Consider the following 22,820-nt stretch of genomic DNA (forward strand, 5'->3'; position numbering starts at 1 on the left):
CCTCCTGAGGGTCGTGGGGGGTGCTGGAGCCTATCCCAGCTGTCTTCGGGCGTGGGAAAAGACAAAATAAGAAGCCAAAAAGTTACCACTTCCACACAAAATAGGAGGAGAACTCATTCATTCATTCATTTTCTACCGCTTATCCTCACAAGGGTCGCCGGGGGTGCTGGAGCCTATCCCAGCTGTCTTCGGGCATGGGGAAAGACAAAATAAGAAACCAAAAAGTTACCACTTCCACACAAAATAGGAGGAGAACTCATTCATTCATTCATTCATTTTCTACCGCTTATCCTCACGAGGGTCGCGGGGGGTGCTGGAGCCTATCCCAGCTGTCTTCGGGCGTGGGGAAAGACAAAATAAGAAGCCAAAAAGTTACCACTTCCACACAAAATAGGAGGATAACTCATTCATTCATTCATTAATTTTCTACTGCTTATCCTCACAAGGGTCACGGGGGTGCCTATCCCAGCTGTCTTCGGACGTGGGGAAAGACAAAATAAGAAGCCAAAAAGTTACCACTTCCACACAAAATAGGAGGAGAACTCCATTTGTTGAAATATTTGGATGTCAGAAATTTTATTTGCATTCTTATCGGGAAATGTATTGGGTTAGAGTGCGCTGTATGACGCTAATTGAGGTTGCTAACAGTACCTGTGCACCCTTTGTTTGCATGTTCTCCCCGAACATGCAAACTCCACACAGAGATGGCCGAGGGCGGCCATTCAAACCTAAAAAAGTGAAAATAGAAATAGTTTAATTGTGCAGTATTTTTCCCGAAATGGCTTTTGATGTAGCTAATCTGCAAATAATTCAAAATATTCAAATCGATTTGGAATCATAGAAAAAATTAATGTATACAGTTTAACAGGCAGATATGAATATTTATCTATCTTAATATACATCCAGAAAGCCCCAGTGTCCCTTGTTTGCCTTCTGTCTGTGTGGACTTTGATTTGATTACCTTGGAGCTTCATTAGAAGGGAGGGAGAGAGACGGAGGGGAAGGCCCCCCCCCCCCACCTCCCCACCCCCATCTCAGGTTACACATGCATGGAAGAAGCGGCATTGATCATCCATGTGCATGAAACGTACTGTCCTGTGTACGGCTGCTTTCTCACGGTGCATCTTTTCTTATAACCACGATGCACTAGTCTTATTTATGTCTTAAATGGCTTATTTTCGTAATATGAATGTAAAGGTGATTATGTGGTGAATGCTGAATATTGCAAATGCTATGCATGTAAACATTTGCTGGTTCTGTACATGTTTTTTTTTGCGGGTAGAATAAAATGTGTGTCAGTAGAAAGCGTGCACAGCGAGAGTAGCACATGGCTTCCTACTGGAGACACATGCCACGCTGACACTCGCCAAGGGCCTAAGCATGAGCTTGTTTGTGTGCCATGTCTCCAAGTTTCTTCACAGCTTGTCTTTAAAACTCTTCTCATCCTGCTATCCTCACCCGCCCCTTACTTCCCGTACCGAATCTGCTCCTGTTGTGTTTTGATTGGCGGCGTTCTGAGCTTTATGATGAACATACAGCACCTTCTTTATCCCACCGTTAGTTAACCCTTAGATGCATAAGTGGGTCAAAAATGACCTGGTCGGGTTGTTTTCTTGAAATATATTTGTAATGACATTTTTTTTATCATTTCATATTCCAGGTATTCCAAAAAAAACATGTATTTGATATCATGTCATGCACATTTTTAATGTACCTTTTATACATTTTATGAAATTTTTGTTTTTGTGTCACTACCCCAACCTTCCATAAGTGGGTCAAAAATGACAAAAATGAAAAATTATCATTTCATATTCCAGGTATTCCTCAAAAAACATGTTTTTGATATCATGCCATTCACGTTTTTAACTTACTTTTTATACATTTTAAGAAATTTTAGTTTTTGTGTTACTACCCCAACCTTCCATAAGTGGGTCAAAAATGACAAAAATGAAACATTTTTATTATTTCATATTCCAGGTATTCCTCAAAAAACATGTTTTTGATATCATGCCATTCACATTTTTAATTTACTTTTTATACATTTTAAGAAATTTTAGTTTTTGTGTTACTACCCCAACCTTCCATAAGTGGGTCAAAAATGACAAAAATGAAAAATTATCATTTCATATTCCAGGTATTCCTCAAAAAACATGTTTTTGATATCATGCCATTCACATTTTTAATTTACTTTTTATACATTTTAAGAAATTTTAGTTTTTGTGTTACTACCCCAACCTTCCATAAGTGGGTCAAAAATGACAAAAATGAAAAATTATCATTTCATATTCCAGGTATTCCTCAAAAAACATGTTTTTGATATCATGCCATTCACATTTTTAATTTACTTTTTATACATTTTAAGAAATTTTAGTTTTTGTGTTACTACCCCAACCTTCCATAAGTGGGTCAAAAATGACAAAAATGAAAAATTATCATTTCATATTCCAGGTATTCCTCAAAAAACATGTTTTTGATATCATGCCATTCACATTTTTAATTTACTTTTTATACATTTTAAGAAATTTTAGTTTTTGTGTTACTACCCCAACCTTCCATAAGTGGGTCAAAAATGACAAAAATGAAAAATTATCATTTCATATTCCAGGTATTCCTCAAAAAACATGTTTTTGATATCATGCCATTCACATTTTTAATTTACTTTTTATACATTTTAAGAAATTTTAGTTTTTGTGTTACTACCCCAACCTTCCATAAGTGGGTCAAAAATGACAAAAATGAAAAATTATCATTTCATATTCCAGGTATTCCTCAAAAAACATGTTTTTGATATCATGCCATTCACATTTTTAATTTACTTTTTATACATTTTAAGAAATTTTAGTTTTTGTGTTACTACCCCAACCTTCCATAAGTGGGTCAAAAATGACAAAAATGAAAAATTATCATTTCATATTCCAGGTATTCCTCAAAAAACATGTTTTTGATATCATGCCATTCACATTTTTAATTTACTTTTTATACATTTTAAGAAATTTTAGTTTTTGTGTTACTACCCCAACCTTCCATAAGTGGGTCAAAAATGAGCCGCATGCATTTTCTATGGAATCCAATAGGAACCTTTGATTCTTATTAACTTTGGCTGTCAGAAAAAAAACTATATATAATACATAATATATATACATATAATACTAAATATCATACAAGTGATTATTCCTAACCAAAATGGCAAAATTGTCATAAAAAGGCATTGATTCTAGTATGGGTGATTTTGGACCCACTTATGGAGGAGTGTAGGGTCCAGTCACTCGTGCATCTAAGGGTTAACGAGCGCTACAAGCTGTGATCATTTTGATGATGATGTATCACTTTCACCTAAATGATAAATGGCTTTTTTCTTTAATTGTTTCTAATTGATAACTGCTCTGAGAGACTTTGTTATGAAACCCTGCCAATTTAGTAACACCGATACACTGTGGTGCCTTATTAATTCTCTCCCTTCTGGCTCGGAGCTCTGTGCCATTGAAGAGTTCTCCATCTGTGCTTGGATGTCTGGCCCGAATATGTACGCATATTTTATGCTTTAAACACTTTTATTCTAATAGCCGAGTTGTTGGTTTCTTTAAGCGTACATTACTTTGTGTGATGTCTGTTTATTTATTATCCTGTTAAGGTTGGAGGGCCTGGATGTAAATACCCGGTGTCAATCAACTAACCCGTGTCAATCAATTGGTGTTTATGAAGGCCACAGTAGGTCACGGAGTCGGCGCTTCAGGAAGCAGATGGCGTCCACCTGTAGGGGCCTGTGGGGACTTTTAACTGGTCCACCTGCGGCTGTTTTGGGGATGTGGTGCAGGTGTTGAAAGACAGTAAATACAGGAGAGGATGACTCAGCTATCCTCACGAGGGTCCAGGGGGGTGCTGGAGCCTATCCCAGCTGTCTTCGGCCGAGAGGACTCGTGGCCAGCCAATCACAGGGCACATATAGACAAACAACCATTCACACTCACATTCATACCTATGAACAATTTGGAGTCGCTAATTAACCTAGCATGTTTTTGGAATGTGGGAGGAAACCGGAATACCCGGAAAGAAACCCACGCATGCACCGGGAGAACATGCAAACTCCACACAGAGATGGCCGAGGGTGGGGAAAGACAAAATAAGAAGCCAAAAAGTTACCACTTCCACACAAAATAGGAGGAGAACTCATTCATTCATTCATTTTCTGCCGTTTATCCTCACGAGGGTCAAGGGGGTCCTGGAACCTATCCCAGCTATCTTCAGCCGAGAGGACTGGTGGCCAGCCAATCAGAGAGCACATATAGACAAACAACCATTCACACTCACATTCATACCTATGGACAATTTGGAGTCGCTAATTAACCTAGCATGTTTTTGGAATGTGGGAGGAAACCGGAGTACCCGGAAAGAAACCCACGCATGCACCGGGAGAACATGCAAACTCCACACAGAGATGGCCGAGGGTGGGGAAAGACAAAATAAGAAGCCAAAAAGTTACCACTTCCACACAAAATAGGAGGAGAACTCATTTATTCATTCATTTTCTACCGCTTATCCTCACGGAGGTCGCGGGGGTGCTGGAGCCTATCCCAGCTGTCTTCGGCCGAGAGGACTGGTGGCCAGCCAATCAGAGAGCACATATAGACAAACAACCATTCACACTCACATTCATACCTATGGACAATTTGGAGTCGCTAATTAACCTAGCATGTTTTTGGAATGTGGGAGGAAACCGGAGTACCCGGAAAGAAACCCACGAATGCACGGGGAGAACATGCAAACTCCACACAGAGATGGCCGAGGGTGGAGAAAGACAAAATAAGAAGCCAAAAAGTTACCACTTCCACACAAAATAGGAGGAGAACTCATTTATTCATTCATTTTCTACCGCTTATCCTCACGGAGGTCGCGGGGGTGCTGGAGCCTATCCCAGCTGTCTTCGGCCGAGAGGACTGGTGGCCAGCCAATCACAGAGCACATATAGACAAACAACCATTCACACTCACATTCATACCTATGGAGAGAGAACAAAGTTGATTTTTTTTTATACGGGCCGCGCGGTGGACGAGTGGTTAGCATGTATACGTACACCGTACGTCACAATTTAGCAAACAAAATGTGGTCGTTTACTTTCACCTGAACTTGTGTGTTTATGGTTTTTTTTTCCTGTGCCACCTTTCACCCTCTTCGGAATTGGACTTGACAGATGTGCGGCAGTTGGCCTCGTCATGCTAACCGTCTCAGGTGGCTGCTCTTTGACTACCTCACGGCGCAGACAGGAACAGGACATTGCCAGAGGCGATGTTGGGAAGGAAGTACAAATGAGGACAGCAGGAGCGTTGTGATGATTTCTATACAATAAAGAGAAGTGAGGCACTTCAATAAAACTAGAATAAAGTAAAATTGCTCGGTTCATTCAATAGAATGAAGGTTTTACAAGCACAGTAATTAATTTACAAGGCTGGGTTTTGGGTTTTGGGTACATATGTAGCTCAGGGCCGTGCTTTATGATGAGTGGCTATGATGCTAGTATGTGGGCCGGTAGCAACATGCTATGCTGTCAATCACATTGGTGCTGTAGTGTAATGTACAGTATCTATATAATATCCATTCCCGCATAATCACGCTGTTTATCATTTGGGTTAACATTCAGCAATTCTATTTGGACAGCTCCCAGCAGAGGATGATAATTATTCATACATCAAACGGTGAACTTTGCCCGATTATTAATAAGCGCTTGACTTTAGGATAGTTTATCGCCGAGTCTGAGTTTGATCATACTGATGAGATTTTTTTTTTTTTTTTTTTTAAAGTCGGATGCCCTAAGATCTATGGTATTTAAGATGATGAATTATATCCATCTCTTCGTCCTCTCCAAAGCTGAGCACAAGATGGTTTTTAATATTCCATAAAAGCAGCCTTCATAATGGAGGGGGCCACCTATCCTCGCCTTAGAGAGGATTTCTGGCTGTTTGGTAGACGAGGCAACCTTTAGCTCTTTTCTCTTACATAACTGTCTGTCTGTCAGAAGTACACCGGGAGGGTGGCTGCAGAGGGGGTGTTATAGAGAACAACGACTCCCCCCAGTGTCCCGGTGAGCCATTCCTTACATGCAACAAAGAGGGGGGGTTACAAGCCATTTTGGCTTTTTGGCATATGATTAATCGCAGCAAAATTGAAGTCTGAAATGTGCCTGAGCAAAAGTTGAATAGACATGCCTCGACTTGCAATAATAATAAAAAAATGGTAAAAGTCAGACACACGTATTCGTCCACTTGTTCTGTGGAAAGTGTACCCAGTCATGCGTTCCGAGTCCAAACTGTCTGTTCCGAAGCCGCAGTGTTATGATCCAAACTCCAAATAAAGTTGTCAGAGAAAACCCACGCATGCACGAGGAGAACATGCAAACTCCACACAGAGATAACCGAGGGTGGGGAAAGACAAAATAAGAAGCCAAAAAGTTACCACTTCCACACAAAATAGGAGGAGAACTCATTCATTCATTCATTTTCTATCGCTTATCCTCACAAGGGTCGCGGGGGTGCTGAAGCCTATCCCAGCTGTCATCAGGCGTGGGGAAAGACAAAATAATAAGCCAAAAAGTTACCACTTCCACACAAAATAGGAGAACTCATTCATTCATTTTCTACCGCTTATCCTCACAAGGGTCGCGGGGGTGCTGGAGCCTATCCCAGCTGTCATCGGGCGTGGGGAAAGACAAAATAATAAGCCAAAAAGTTACCACTTCCACACAAAATAGGAGGAGAACTCATTCATTCTTTCATTCATTTTCTACCGCTTATCCTCACAAGGGTCGCGGGGGTGCTGGAGCCTATCCCAGCTGTCTTGGTGCGAGAGGCGGGGTACACCCTGGACTGGTGGCCAGCCAATCACAGGGCACATATAGACAAACAACCATTCACACTCACATTCATACCTATGGACAATTTGGAGTCGCTAATTAACCTAGCATGTTTTTGGAATGTGGGAGGAAACCGCAGTACCCGGAAAAAACTCCACACAGAGATGGCCGAGGGTGGAGAAAGACAAAATAACAAGTCAAAAAGTTACCACTTCCACACAAAATAGGAGGAGAACTGATTCATTCATTTTCTATCGCTTATCCTCACGAGGGTCGCACAGGGAGAACATGCAAACTCCACACAGAGATGGCCAAAGGTGGGGAAAGACAAAATAAGAAGCAAAAAAGTTACCACTTCCACACAAAATAGGAGGAGAACTCATTCATTCATTTTCTACCGCTTATCCTTACGAGGGTCGCACGGGGAGAACATGCAAACTCCACACTGAGATGGCCAAAGGTGGGGAAAGACAAAATAAGAAGCAAAAAAGTTACCACTTCCACACAAAATAGGAGGAGAAATCCAATTTTCTGTGAGGTCTGCGCGCTATGAAGAATTAATAATAAAAATAATATTCCTAAGTTGAGCTGAAGAAATATTTCCATATGATGCATGTGTGTACATATTTGGAAGGCCCCCCAGGGGGTTTGATGCCGATACGAACAGCGCCATTGCAGATGCAGGCTCACACTGGACTGCATGCCAACTTGAAGGTTGACCGGCTAACCACAGTGTGAGGTCAAACCAAGTCATTCTACTGAATGCGGATTAAAGCGAGGCTTTCACACCTGACTGCCAAACAGGCACTCAAACCCTGTAGTATGATTTGGCCTAAGCTGAATTATCATCACTCATCTCTCTCTCTCTCTCTTGCTCACTGCTGTTGTTGCCCCCCCCCCCCCCACCCCTCCTTCACCTCTTCCTTGTATGCAACTAGACATTCTTGACATTTTGCAAAGGTTGAAAGAACCTTTTGTGTCCTAATAAGGCTTGTGCGCCGTAGCCTACCTGAATGAGAATATTAAGGCGGAGGGTCTGTGAGGTGTTAGCGTGCATGCAGGACTTGTTATGTGAGGCGTAGTTCAGACATGAATGGCAGAAACCTGAGAAGAAATAGGAATGATGTTGGCAAATGGTTTGCTAGCGTGACTGTTTAGATAAGATGGTTGGATGTGTTTTATGTTCCTATGTACTGCGTTACCGATGAAGAATGTGGCGTCCCACAAGGCGGGTGGCATGGTCAGTATGCAGGTTTTTCCACCCCTGTTATTCAAATAGAGTTCTATGATTGGTGTGAGAAACGGGATCCACTGACCCGGACCATAGCTTGAGGAAATGTTCTGTATTTGGATCTATTTGGAACCTGAACAGAGAACATACTAACTCCTTATTTCTAAAATCAAAAATACTTAAACTTACTGATATAGTTCATCTTCAACAGCTAAAACTAAAATTAAAAAACATACATAAGTCGGAGTATAAGTCGCACAATGCCAAAATGTATAAATACGTAGAAAAATATATAAGTCGCACTGAAGTATAAGTCGCACAAGGCCAAAAATGCATAATTAGGTAGAAAAAAAACATACATAAGTCGCACTGGAGTATAAGTCGCACAAGACTAAAATGCATAATTAGGTAGGAAAAAAACATACATACGTCGCTCCAGAGTATAAGCCGCACAAGACTAAAATGCATAATTAGGTAGAAATAAAAACATACATAAGTCGCACAAGGCCAAAAATTCATAAATAGGTAGAAAACAAATACATAAGTTGCACTGGAGTATAAGTCGCACAAAGCCAAAAATTCATACTCACGTAGAAAAAAACATACATAAGTCGCACTGGAGTATAAGTCACACAAGGTCAAAAATGCATAATTAGGTAGAAAAAAACATACATAAGTCGCACTGGAGTATAAGTCACACAAGGTCAAAAATACATAATTAGGTAGAAAAAAACATACATAAGTCGCACTGGAGTATATAAGTCGCACAAGACTAAAATGCATGATTAGGTAGAAAAAACATACATAAGTCGTACTGGAGTATAAGTCGCACAAGGCCAAAAATGCATAATTAGGTAGGAAAAAAACATACATACGTCGCTCCAGAGTATAAGTCGCACAAGACTAAAATGCATAATTAGGTAGAAAAAAAAACATACATAAGTCGCACAAGGCCAAAAATTCATAAATAGGTAGAAAACAAATACATAAGTTGCACTGGAGTATAAGTCGCACAAAGCCAAAAATTCATACTCACGTAGAAAAAAACATACATAAGTCGCACTGGAGTATAAGTCACACAAGGTCAAAAATGCATAATTAGGTAGAAAAAAACATACATAAGTCGCACTGGAGTATAAGTCGCACAAGAACAAAAATGCATAATTAGGTAGAAAAACGCATACATAAGTCGCACTATAGTATAATAATAATTAGGTAGAAAAAAACATACATAAGTCGCACTGGAGTATAAGTCACACAAGGTCAAAAATACATAATTAGGTAGAAAAAAACATACATAAGTCGCACTGGAGTATAAGTCCCACAAGGCCAAAATGCATAATTAGGTAGAAAAAAACATACATACGTTGCACTGGAGTATAAGTCGCACAAGGCCAAAAATGCATAATTAGGTAGAAAAAAAAACATACATAAGTCGCACAAGGCCAAAAATTCATAAATAGGTAGAAAACAAATACATAAGTTGCACTGGAGTATAAGTCGCACAAGGCCAAAAATTCATACTTAGGTAGAAAAAAACATACATAAGTCGCACTGGAGTATAAGTCGCACAAGGCCAAAAATGCATAATTAGGTAGGAAAAAAACATACATAAGTCGCACTGGAGTATAAGTCGCACAAGAACAAAAATGCATAATTAGGTAGAAAAAAACATACATAAGTCGCACTGGAGTATAAGTCCCACAAGGCCAAAATGCATAATTAGGTAGAAAAAAACATACATATGTTGCACTGGAGTATATAAGTCGCACAAGACTAAAATGCATAATTAGGTAGAAAAAACATACATAAGTCGCACTGGAGTATAAGTGGCATTTTTTGCGGGTAATTTATTTGAACTACTTGACCAAAACAGACATTACGTCCTCTTGGAAGTTCTAATAATAATAAAATAATAGAGAATAGTCTGAATAGATGTAAGATATGCTAACACAATGCTTATTCAGCTACACAAAAAATAAACATGAACAGAAAAAAAACACTTCTTTCTTTTATAAGTCGCTCTGGAGTATAAGTCGCAGGAACAGCCAACCTATGAAAAAAAGTGCGACTTATAGTCCGGAAAATACGGTATTTTTTTCCACTGGGTTGAGTAATGTTATCACGGTTTACCGTTAAACATGTTCGATACCGTGGCGTGAAAACGAGCTATTCATTCTAGCGTGGATGTGATATTTGATATTTCTGTGAGAAACCTCAGCAGTATGCCCCGATTCCTCGCCTGCAGTCAAGCAGACAGACAGATGTTCTACAAGTGAGCGATATCCTCCATCACTGCAGGAGCTCCAAGCGGAACTCAGTAGCACCCAAAGTCCTTGTGGTCTCTCTTCTCATCTCTCCTTGTCATCCATCACCGTGCCTCTCGCCTCCACATATCTCTCTCTCTCTCTTTTGCAGCAATTCCTCTTCATTTTCCCGGGAAAACTCTCCATTTTGTGTTTAGCGAGTGTAAGCAGGGATCGGAGAGTGCAATGGGATGGGAATGTTGGAATCATTCGTGTCTGGGTAGCAGGTCGACACCTTTTTCACCTTGAATAACCTGAACCTCGGCTGTTTCCGCAATGGCGGCGACGCCACTCTGAGGCGTCGACCTCCTCTGTTCAATTAACGGACAGCTGCGGCCCCGTGTTACGCAATCTCTCCGAATTGTTTCATCGGCGTTTTTCAAGGCAAAGCCGCACTTAGAAGCCGGAACACACCATTTCTCTGTGTGTGTTGTGTCGCGACGTTACATAAGAAAAAGGTAAAAATATCCATATTTGCCTTTTTTTTTTTTAAAAGCAGACGCTGCTGGTTGTGACTCCGGGCTCGTTAAGGCGGCTTCTCTGTTTTTTCTGGTTCTGTGTCTGTGTGGGTTTTTCTGTCACTCACCGTGGGTGTGGGCAGACATCGGATCATATTCAGACTTCCAGATTGAATCTGCTTACGGAGTCGGGAGCCAATATTAGCCACATGCTTGTTGTTTTTACTGGTGAGGACCCGTTGCCTTGGATACATGGATGCATGAGAGAGGGAGATGGGAAAAGCGACTTGCCCCTTGCTGATTGGGAGACAAGATGGCAGGTCTTGCTTGGTCGCCCTAATAACCCCCCCAAACACCCCCACACCCTTGCATTTCAAAACACTGCAAACTGTTGGTCTCATTCACAATGGACATTATTCTTCAATCGTGTGTATTTATTAGAGTTACAAATCCGAGCCCCAATTATGGCGATGATTTATAGCTCAATTTGAGAGGCTCATCCTTGGCTTTTTTTGTTTTTTATTTTTGTCGATTTTGTTATTTTTATTTTTATTTTTTATTTTTTATTTTTTATTTTTTATTTTTTATTTTTTATTTTTTATTTTTTATTTTTTATTTTTTATTTTTTATTTTTTATTTTTTATTTTTTATTTTTTATTTTTTATTTTTATTTATTTTTTGTGAGGAGACCACATTTTAAGACCAAAAAGTTACCACTTCCACACAAAATAGGATAACTCATTCATTCATTCATTTTCTACCACTTATCCTCACAAGGGTCGCGGGGGTGCTGGAGCCTATCCCAGCTGTCTTCGGGGCGGGAGGCGGGGTTCACTCTAGACCGGTGGCCAGCCAATCACAGGGCACATATAGACAAACAACCATTCACACTCACACTCATACCTATGGACAATTTGGAGTTGCTAATTAACCTAGCATGTTTTTGGAATGTGGGAGGAAACCGGAGTACCCGGAGAAAACCCACACATGCACGGGGAGAAAACATGCTAACTCCACACAGAGATGGCCGAGGGTGGGGAAAGACAAAATAAGAAGCCAAAAAGTTACCACTTCCACACAAAATAGGAGGAGAACTCATTCATTCATTCATTTTTTACCGCTTATCCTCACGAGGGTCGCGGGGGGTGCTGGAGCCTATCCCAGCTGTCTTCGGATGTCGGATATCTTATCTTATCCTTGCAAAGCTTCCATATATGCAAGGCAGCTTGAGAGTGAAAGTCCTTGGGTCAGGAGACGGCATCATTTATCTCGTCTCTTTTTATTCCGTGCTACTTTTTAACGCCTTCAGAAAAAAACTTGATGATGAAATTAAAAATAATAAATTAAAATAACAGAACGTCTGGCATAGCTGTTAGACAAAGTACCCATTCAGTGACTCGGACACATCCGAGCTACTGTACGGGGCTTCTTGAGCAATTTACATTTTTTCCAGTTCGTAGCGAGCCAAGAAAAGAGCAGGGCGTTCAACCTCTGTGTGAGGGGGGGGGGGCTGTCTTCATGCATGTGTTTAGCAAGCACCATCTGCTGCGTTTAGTCAGACAGGACTGGAAATATTTGGTTGATTAGCAGCCGATCTGTGAGACAGCCCTGCCATGTTACAGACACAAATGGTGTCAACTGGTGGAAAAGAAAGCAAACACAAGACGCAAAAATGCTTTGATTGACGCACGAGTGCTAACAGTGCAAAATGAGTTGCACAGGTACAGCTAGCAACCTCAGTTAGCATCGTACAACGCACTCTAACATCGTACAACGTACATTTCCCGTAATGAATGCAAATCAAAATATTTCAACAAATTGAGTTCTCCTCCTATTTTGTGTGGAAGTGGTAACTTTTTGGCTTCTTATTTTGTCTGTCCCCACCCTCGGCAATCTCTGTGTGGAGTTTGCATGTTCTCCCCGTGCATGCGTGGGTTTTCTCCGGGTACTCCGGTTTCCTCCCACATTCCAAAAACATGCTAGGTTAATTAGCGACTCCAAATTGTCCATAGGTATGAATGTGAGTGTGAATGGTTGTTTGTCTATATGTGCCCTGTGATTGGCTGGCCACCAGTCCAGGGTGTCTTGCCCGATGACAGCTGGGATAGGCTCCAGCACCACCCTGTGACCTTTGTGAGGGTAAGCGGTAGAAAATGAATGAAAGAATGAATGAGTTCTCCTCCTATTTTGTGTGGAAGTGGTAACTTTTTTGGCTTCTTATTTTGTCTTTCCCCACCCTCGGCCATCTCTGTGTGGAGTTGGCATGTTCTCCTCGTGCATGCGTGGGTTTTCTCCGGTTTCCTCCCACGTTCCAAAAACATGCTAGGTTAATTAGCGACTCCAAATTGTCCATAGGTATGAATGTGAGTGTGAATGGTTGTTTGTCTATATGTGCCCTGCGATTGGCTGGCCACCAGTCCAGAGTGAACCCCGCCTCTTATCCGAAGACGGCTGGGATAGGCTCCAGCACCCCCTGCGACCCTCGTGTGGATAATCAATAGAAAATGAATGAATGAATTTTGTCTTTCCTCCATGGCCGTTTTGTGTCCAATCAGTGATTCTCCAGCCTTGCTTATCCTTTCTTTGAAACGCTTCCCTTTGTGCGTCCAGGTGCAGATCTCGGTGGTCTAATGGACCTGGAGTCTCTCTATCAAGGTGTGGAACAGAGCATCAACCACACACGAGCAGGACGTTCTCGCCGGCAGAGCATGGACCGGGCCTATAACATCGAGGTTCTGCTGGGCGTCGACGACTCTGTGGTGCAGTTTCACAAGAAGGAGCACGTCCAGAAGTACCTGCTGACGCTCATGAACATAGTAAGTGGTGCTGACTTGTACTGTACTGTTCCGTTGGAATTGAACAGGTAGTAAGTCAAAGAGAGGTCAAACATAGATGAGGCAGACATAGACGGACAAACAAGTGAATGAGGATTCAATTCCCTTCCCACATGTTCTCGTCTAGCAATCAGCCACGGGTAATCCTTTCTTCTTCTTCATCGGAATATGATGAGATTTCATTTGTGTGTGTGTGTGTGTGAGTGAGTGGGCCACGGCATTGAGCCCTGTGCTCTGAGGGGCTTCCACGCATTATCTCATCAGGCTTTTGCGTCCTTTCACCCGTCATCGTTTCTGGTTTTGTATGCATTTGGAGTCCACTTGAGTGTTCGTGTGGGCTTGAACCCACCATATAGTGTTTTTAGTTTTGCAACGTGTGTGTTCCTGTTAACGGCGGCGGCGGCGGCGGTGGCGGCGGCGTGCTGTGCAAACTCTGCCACACCTTCATTGTCTCGGCTCGGCACTCGAGGAAGAAGAACACAAGCGACTCGTGTCTCTCTGCCTCCATTATTACTTGTTGGTGTTTGACAATAGAAGGGAATACATAGCGCTCCCCCCCCCCCCCCCCCTTCCACACTTCCTGGTCTGTGGGCGTGGGGAGGAAAAGATGGCAAGGTGATAGGAAAGATATATTTTAAAACAGCGCATCCGGAATAAATTACTGACAGCCTGATAAACAGAAATAAATAAATAAATAATGGCTGCCTCCCACGCTCGTCTTGGAAGTTTGCTTTGCTTTCCTGAGAATGGGAGCGCCTTCTCCCTCTTTATCCCCCCCCCCCCCACCCCCACCCCACCTTAACTTTTTTTTCCCTCCTCACTCCTGCCTACCCTGCATCGTCAGTCAACATCCCAAACGATGGGCCATATCGCCAGGGAAACAGACAATTTGGAGTCGCTAATTAACCTAGCATGTTTTTGGAATGGGGGAGGAAACCGGAGTACCCGGAGAAAACCCACGCATGCACGGGGAGAACATGCAAACTCCACACAGAGATGGCCGACGGTGGGGAAACGCAAAATAAGAAGCCAAAAAGTTACCACTTCCACACAAAATAGGAGAACTCATTCATTCATTCATTTTCTACCACTTATCCTCACAAGGGTCGCGGAGGGGTGCAGGAGCCTATCCCAATTGTCTTCGGGTGTGGAGAAAGACAAAATAAGAAGCCAAAAAGTTACCACTTCCACACAAAATAGGAGGAGAACTCATTCATTCATTCATTTTCTACCGCTTATCCTCACGAGGGTCGCGGGGGGTGCTGGAGCCTATCCCAGCTGTCTTCGGGCGAGAGTCGAGGTACAGGGCCAATCACAGGGCACATATAGACAAACAACCATTCACACTCACATTCATACTTATTTATAATTAACCTAGCATGTTTTTGGAATGTGGGAGGAAACCCGGAGAAAACCCACGCATGCACGGGGAGACCATGCAAACGCCACACAGAGATGGCCAAGGGTGGGGAAAGACAAAATAAGAACCCAAAAAGTTACCACTTCCACACAAAATAGGAGTAGAACTCATTCATTCATTCATTTTCTACCGCTTATCCTCACGATGGTCGCGGGGGTTGCTGGAGCCTATCCCAGCTGTCTTTGTCTTTGAGCAAGAGGCAGGGTACACCCTGGACTGGTGGCCAGCCAATCACAGGGCACATATAGACAAACAACCATTCACACTCACATTCATACCTATGGACAATTTGGAGTCGCTAATTATCCTAGCATGTTTTTGGAATGTGGGAGGAAACCGGAGTACCCGGAGAAAACCCACACATGCACGGGGAGAACATGCAAACTCCACACAGAGACGGCTGAGGGTGGGATTGAACTCGGGTCTCCTAGCTACGCTAACCACTTGACCACCGTGCAAACTTTGCTAAGTTCTTATCAAATTTTCCCATAATTTAGCATCCTGATGATATTATTGGCCCGTATCACGTCTGCCAAGTTGTTTCTCCTTCCAAATGGTTTTCCATCCTTTTATTCCGCTTTCCCTGATGACTTTGGTTTGTCCTGTTCATGACTCCGTGTGGATGTTAGCACCTTGGAGAGCATCCCAATGCAGACGAGTGACCTGTTGGATTAGATTGCTGTGTGCTTTGCATGTGATATTTCCCTCCGTTTGCTGTGTAATTACCCCCCCCCCCCCCCCCCCCCCCGCATCCCAACCTCCGTGTCCCTCGGTGTCACTCTGACTGACTGCAAATGAAAGCCAAGGGTCAAGATGAACTATTTGATCAAGTGGATGTTTGAGCGTGTGTTTGTGTGTCGGGCGTGCGAGGAGCGTGGGCGGGGGCTACCGCCGTGTTGCAGGACATCAAAGACGCACACCCACGGAAATCTGAATCTAAAACTCGACTAAACGAAATTCCTTCTGAGAAGTTCATCTGCAGTTCACTCTGTGCATTGAATGTGGGCACAGGTAAATTCCGCTTCCCACTCTTTTCCCACCTCTTTTTTTGTTCATGTGGCGTTCGCTTGCATCAGCGGACTAATGACAATTGTGATCTCATCGCCGATGATGAATATCCAGCGGATACAATCAGTGGTTGTTACCGTGGTGATGGGCTGAAACATTTAAAACGATCTGCTCGTGGTAGTTCAAAATGGCCGTCGCAGTTTACTTCCTGTTTTGATTTCTACATCAGGCTCCATTATGTTGAAATAACTTAACCATAGCCGACAACTTGACTTGCAGTGCCATTGTGTACCAGAAAACAATAGTAAGTAACCATACAAATAAATACACAAAATGCCCATATACCCTAATATGCCCGCCGCAAGGCATGCTGGGTAGTTTGCAGTACTTTCTTCCAATATTTTGCCATGCTTGTTGCATTTTTGCTTGATTTCAATATGAGGACGTCAGAGTTAACATTCTTATTGTTCATAGTTCATATTGTTATTGCAACTGGACTACCCGGCATGCCTTGCGGGCATTCGGAAATAACATTTTGACATTACGTGTTATGTTTAGGGTTTAGTTCTTTATCACCCACATAGTGGTAGTAGTAGTCGATTAATGTGAGTTTTGTCTCGTTGCACCGTGAGCAAGCAAGTACAGTTTGTTAATTATTATAAAATTATTAAATTTGCAAATGCCAAATTGTGTGCTGATGAGCGTCAATAGTAAGTAACCATACAAATAAATACACAAAATGCCCATATACCCTAATATGCCCGCCGCCGCAAGGCATGCTGGGTAGTTTGCGGTACTTTCTTCCAATATTTTGCCATGCTTGTTGCATTTTTGCTGGATTTCAACATGAGGACGTCAGAGTCAACATACTCTTATTGTTCATAGTTCATATTGTTATTGCAAGTGGACTACCCGGCATGCCTTGCGGGCTTTCGGAAATAACATTTTGACGTTACGTGTTATGTTTAGGGTTTAGTTGCTGGTTAGCGTCGATAGTCGTCGATTAATGTGAGTTTTGTCTCGTTGCACCGTGAGCAAGCAAGTCCACTGACTCTACAATGAGTCGTTGAGCTCGTTAATTATTAGCATGGCCGGAAATCAAGCTGCATTCTTCAGCTTTATTGTGCGCGATTAACTTTTAATCTGGAGAAATAATCACGTGTGCAAATGCCAAATTGTGTGCTGATGAGCATCATGCTAACGGATGGATATTGTTACTGCAACTGGACTACCCGGCATGCCTTGCGGGCATTCTGAAATAACATTCTGACGTTACGTGTTATGTTTAGGGTTTAGTTGCTGTTTATCATAGTTGTTGATTTAATGTGAGTTTTGTCTCGTTGCACCGTGAGCAAGCAAGTCCAGTTTGTTAATTATTATTAAATTATTAAATTTGCAAATGCCAAATTGTGTGCTGATGAGCGTCAATAGTAAGTAACCATACACAAAATGCCCATATACCCTAATAAGCCCGCCGCCGCAAGGCATGCTGGGTAGTTTGTGGTACTTTCTTCCAATATTTTGCCATGCTTGTTACATTTTTGCTTCATTGCAATATGAGGACGTCAGAGTTAACATATTCTTATTGTTCATAGTTCATATTGTTATTGCAACTGGACTACCCGGCATGCCTTGCGGGCATTCGGAAATAACATTTTGACATTACGTGTTATGTTTAGGGTTTAGTTCTTTATCACCCACATAGTGGTAGTAGTAGTCGATTAATGTGAGTTTTGTCTCGTTGCACCGTGAGCAAGCAAGTACAGTTTGTTAATTATTATAAAATTATTAAATTTGCAAATGCCAAATTGTGTGCTGATGAGCGTCAATAGTAAGTAACCATACAAATAAATACACAAAATGCCCATATACCCTAATATGCCCGCCGCCGCAAGGCATGCTGGGTAGTTTGTGGTACTTTCTTCCAATACTTTGCCATGCTTGTTGCATTTTTGCTGGATTTCAACATGAGGACGTCAGAGTCAACATATTCTTATTGTTTATAGTTCATATTGTTATTGCAAATGGACTACCCGGCATGCCTTGCGGGCTTTCGGAAATAACATTTTGACGTTACGTGTTATGTTTAGGGTTTAGCTGTTGTTTATCACTCACATAGTGGTGGTAGTAGTCGATTTATGTGAGTTTTGTCTCGTTGCACCGTGAGCGAGCAAGTCCACCGACTCTACAATGAGTCGTTGAGTTAGTTAATTATTAACATGGCCGGAAACCAAGATGCTTTATTGTGCAACGCTTAACTTTTAATCTGGAGAAATAATCACGTGCGCAAATGCCAAATTGTGCGCTGATGAGCATCATGCTGACGGATGGAGCAGCCAATGGTGATCCGTCTGTCTCGTCCATTAATCGAGACCTTTAGAGAGGCGCTACAAAGTGTTACTCACGCTCTGCTAGGATGTGAATCGTCGGTAATAATGACGGAAGGAGTGTGTGTGCCCGCGCGGTGGCTTGCTCACGTACATTTCTGTATATTAAAATGACTTTTATGCCTTCACAATACAGGAAGCACCTTTTGCCAACAGCTGATTGTTCATTCTTCTCTTTTAACGAGCCGCAAAAAAAATTAGTCATAAGTCCGACTATTAAGTGGTAAGAGTCATTAAAGCCAGCGTAGGTAATAATCGGCTGCTCGTCAGATATTCACGGAGCGCTTGTCAGAAAGAGAAGTCAAATTCTTATCGTCTTAAGTCTTCCCGAGCTCGTTCCCCCGCGCCGGCGCCCAAAAAGATGTCGACAAGCTGTGAAAAGCCTCCTCTAAATCACACAGACGCTCACTGGTGGCAAATTGTATACGTGAGGACTCGCTGCTGTGTCATCTGCGGATCTTTTTAAGGAATATTTAGCAACAATGTCAACAAAATATCAACAAAATATCAACAAAATGCAGCCTACTCGCCATAATAAAGACTTAAATAACATTAAGTCATGAGACAGACATCATAATTATTATTCATTCATTTTCTACCGCTTATCCTCACAGATTTTTGGGTTGGTTTGTTTTTTGACGCAGCAATCTGCCTAGCCCACTTAGGGAACTAGATAGTCAATAAGTGAGGGAGCTAGGTGATACATAAATGAGGGAACTAGGTGATAAGTGAGGGAACTCAATGACATAATTGAGGGAGCTAGGTGATACATAAGTGAGGGAACTAGGTGATAAGTGAGGGAACTCGATGACATATAATTCAGGGAGCTCGGTGATACATAAGTGAGGGAACTAGATAGTCAATAAGTGAGGGAGCTAGGTGATACATAAGTGAGGGAACTAGATAGTCAATAAGTGAGGGAGCTAGGTGATACATAAGTGAGGGAACTAGGTGATACGTGAGGGAACTCGATGACATATAATTGAGGGAGCTAGGTGATACATAAGTGAGGGAACTAGGTGATAAGTGAGGGAACTCGATGACATATCAGTGAGGGAACTCGATGTCAGATAAGTGAAGGAAATAGATGCTCGATAAGTGAGGGAACTGGATGGCAGATAAGTGGGGGAACTACATGCTAGATAAGAGAGGGAACTGGATGCTAGATAAGTGAGGGAACTGGACGCTAGATAAGTGAGGGAACTGGACGCTAGATAAGTGAGGGAACTGGACGCTAGATAAGTGAGGGAACTGGACGCTAGATAAGTGAGGGAACTGGACGGCAGATAAGTGAGGGAACTGGACGGCAGATAAGTGAGGGAACTGGACGCTAGATAAGTGAGGGAACTAGACGGCAGATAAGTGAGGGAACTAGACGCTAGATAAGTGAGGGAACTGGACGCTAGATAAGTGAGGGAACTGGACGCTAGATAAGTGAGGGAACTGGACGCTAGATAAGTGAGGGAACTGGACGCTAGATAAGTGAGGGAACTGGACGCTAGATAAGTGAGGGAACTGGACGCTAGATAAGTGAGGGAACTGGACGCTAGATAAGTGAGGGAACTGGACGGCAGATAAGTGAGGGAACTAGACGGCAGATAAGTGAGGGAACTGGACGCTAGATAAGTGAGGGAACTGGACGCTAGATAAGTGAGGGAACTGGACGCTAGATAAGTGAGGGAACTGGACACTAGATAAGTGAGGGAACTAGACGGCAGATAAGTGAGGGAACTGGACGCTAGCTAAGTGAGGGAACTGGACGCTAGCTAAGTGAGGGAACTGGACGCTAGCTAAGTGAGGGAACTGGACGCTAGCTAAGTGAGGGAACTGGACGCTAGCTAAGTGAGGGAACTGGACGCTAGAAAAGTGAGGGAACTGGACGCTAGAAAAGTGAGGGAACTAGATGCTAGATAAGCTTTTTACCACCAGTGGCACAGAATGTCTAGTAACGCTACACTTGATTAAACTTACTTAAGATTTGTCAGATCTCTATATAAGAATTAAGAATGTGATGTTGGCGTCCACACCAATACTTCCTGAATCTTCACTCTAAGCATCATGGGAATTGTCAGTCAAAACTAGCATCCTATAGTCCTGAATTAACGGTCTTCATCTTGAAGATCTTTTCTTTCCCGCTAATTATTTTCCTCTCCGTTAAGGCCAAGACACCCCCCCCCCCTGCTATTTTCATAGCACAGGTGTGCTCCGAGTGTATTATGACCAAAAGTAGGTGTTCGCTCAAACTGCAAGTGTGAGGTGCCAGCAGCTAATTAAGTGGCGTATTAAAAGTAGCGACATCTCACTCCCCCCTCGATACATACTAAGCATCTTTCCATGCTTTTAATTTGAGCTGTCAACACAAAAACAATATGTAATAGGACTCGCTTTATTATTTGCCGGCGTTTTGGCACCTGTGCTGCAAATATAGTTGGAAGATAATTACATGCGGTGTGGATTGTCAGAGATATCAGAGAAGTGAGAGCGCCGGACGGAATAGTCAAGTGTCTTAAGTGTATGATCGGCATATAGTGTTGGGATTATGTGCAAATGGCGTCTATTTTCGTACGTGCGCACATCTGTACAGATTGTGATGCACGACTTCATTGTGTGGCGACGTGGAAGATGGGAGTTCTGGTAGGAGCTACACGGTGTTGTTATTGTAGTTGTTCTTATAGCCCGAAGAAGACATTGGATAAGCGGGTTCTGTGGGTATGCACTCATGTTGACACAGGTTTGGTACCTTGCTCAAGATGGAACCTACTATGAATCCATCTCAGGGACACAACAATAGCCAGTTGTTCTCTTTACCAATGACTTTTCCGAAAACAATAGCCATGTTTACATGGACCCAAATATTACAATTCTATTTGGATGCTGGATGCTAGATAAGTGAGGGAACTAGATGCTAGATAAGTGAGGGAACTAGATGGTCGATAAGTGAGGGAACTAGATGGTCGATAGGTGAGTGAACTAGATGCTAGATAAGTGAGGGAACTAGATGGTCGATAGGTGAGTGAACTAGATGCTAGATAAGTGAGGGAACTAGATGGTCGATAGGTGAGTGAACTAGATGGTCGATAGGTGAGGTAACTAGATGCTAGATAAGTGACAGAACTAGATGATGGATAAGTGAGGGAACTAGGTGATGGATAAGTGAGGAAACTAGATGCTAGCTAAGTGGGGGAACTAGATGCTATGTAAGAGAGAGAACTAGATGCTAGATAAGTGAGGGAACTAGATGATGGATAAGTGAGGGAACTAGTTGCTAGCTAAGTGAGGGAACTAGATGCTATATAAGAGAGAGAACTAGATGCTAGATAAGTGAGGGAACTAGATGATGGATAAGTGAGGGAACTAGATGCTAGCTAAGTGAGGGAACTAGATGCTAGATAAGAGAGAGAACTAGATGCTAGATAAGTGAGGGAACTAGATGATGGATAAGTGAGGGAATTAGATGGTCGATAAGTGAGGGAACTAGATGCTAGATAGGTGAGGGAACTAGATGCTAGATAGGTGAGGGAACTAGATGCTAAATAAGTGAGGGAACTAGATGCTAGATAAGAGAGGGAACTAGATGCTAGATAAGTGAGGGAACTAGATGCTAGATAAGTGAGGGAACTAGATGCTAGATAAGTGAGGGAACTAGATGCTAGATAGGTGAGGGAACTAGATGCTAGATAGGTGAGGGAACTAGATGCTAGCTAAGTGAGGGAATTAGATGGTCGATAAGTGAGGGAACTAGATGCTAGATAGGTGAGGGAACTAGATGCTAGATAGGTGAGGGAACTAGATGGCAGATAAGTGAGGGAACTAGATGCTAGATAAGTGAGGGAACTAGATGCCAGATAAGTGAGGGAACTGGATGCCAGATAAGTGAGGGAACTGGATGCCAGATAAGAGAGGGAACTGGATGCCAGATAAGTGAGGGAACTGGATGCCAGATAAGTGAGGGAACTGGATGCCAGATAAGTGAGGGAACTGGATGCCAGATAAGTGAGGGAACTGGATGCCAGATAAGTGAGGGAACTGGATGCCAGATAAGTGAGGGAACTGGATGCCAGATAAGTGAGGGAACTGGATGCCAGATAAGTGAGGGAACTAGATGATGGATAAGTGAGGGAACTAGATGATGGATAAGTGAGGGAACTAGATGATGGATAAGTGAGGGAACTAGATGATGGATAAGTGAGGGAACTAGATGATGGATAAGTGAGGGAACTAGATGATGGATAAGTGAGGGAACTAGATGATGGATAAGTGAGGGAACTAGATGATGGATAAGTGAGGGAACTAGATGATGGATAAGTGAGGGAACTAGATGATGGATAAGTG

At 42.5% G+C, this 22,820-nt stretch overlaps 1 protein-coding gene across 2 annotated transcripts in view; it reads left to right on the forward strand.

Moving 5' to 3' along the window:
- Nucleotides 1-22,820, forward strand: part of LOC131110214 (A disintegrin and metalloproteinase with thrombospondin motifs 2) — a 122,541-nt gene that overhangs the window by 67,642 nt on the left and 32,079 nt on the right. For both annotated transcript variants that reach the window (XM_058063074.2, XM_058063075.2), the window contains exon 4: nucleotides 13,450-13,655. In XM_058063074.2, coding sequence (XP_057919057.2) covers nucleotides 13,450-13,655 — 206 coding nt within the window. The remainder of the gene's footprint in view (nucleotides 1-13,449; nucleotides 13,656-22,820) is intronic.

The sequence above is a fragment of the Doryrhamphus excisus genome, linkage group LG22, assembly GCF_037039965.1.
Source record: "Doryrhamphus excisus strain RoL-2023G ecotype Guam linkage group LG22, RoL_Dexc_Guam_v1.1, whole genome shotgun sequence".
NCBI classification, from domain to species: domain Eukaryota; kingdom Metazoa; phylum Chordata; class Actinopteri; order Syngnathiformes; family Syngnathidae; genus Doryrhamphus; species Doryrhamphus excisus.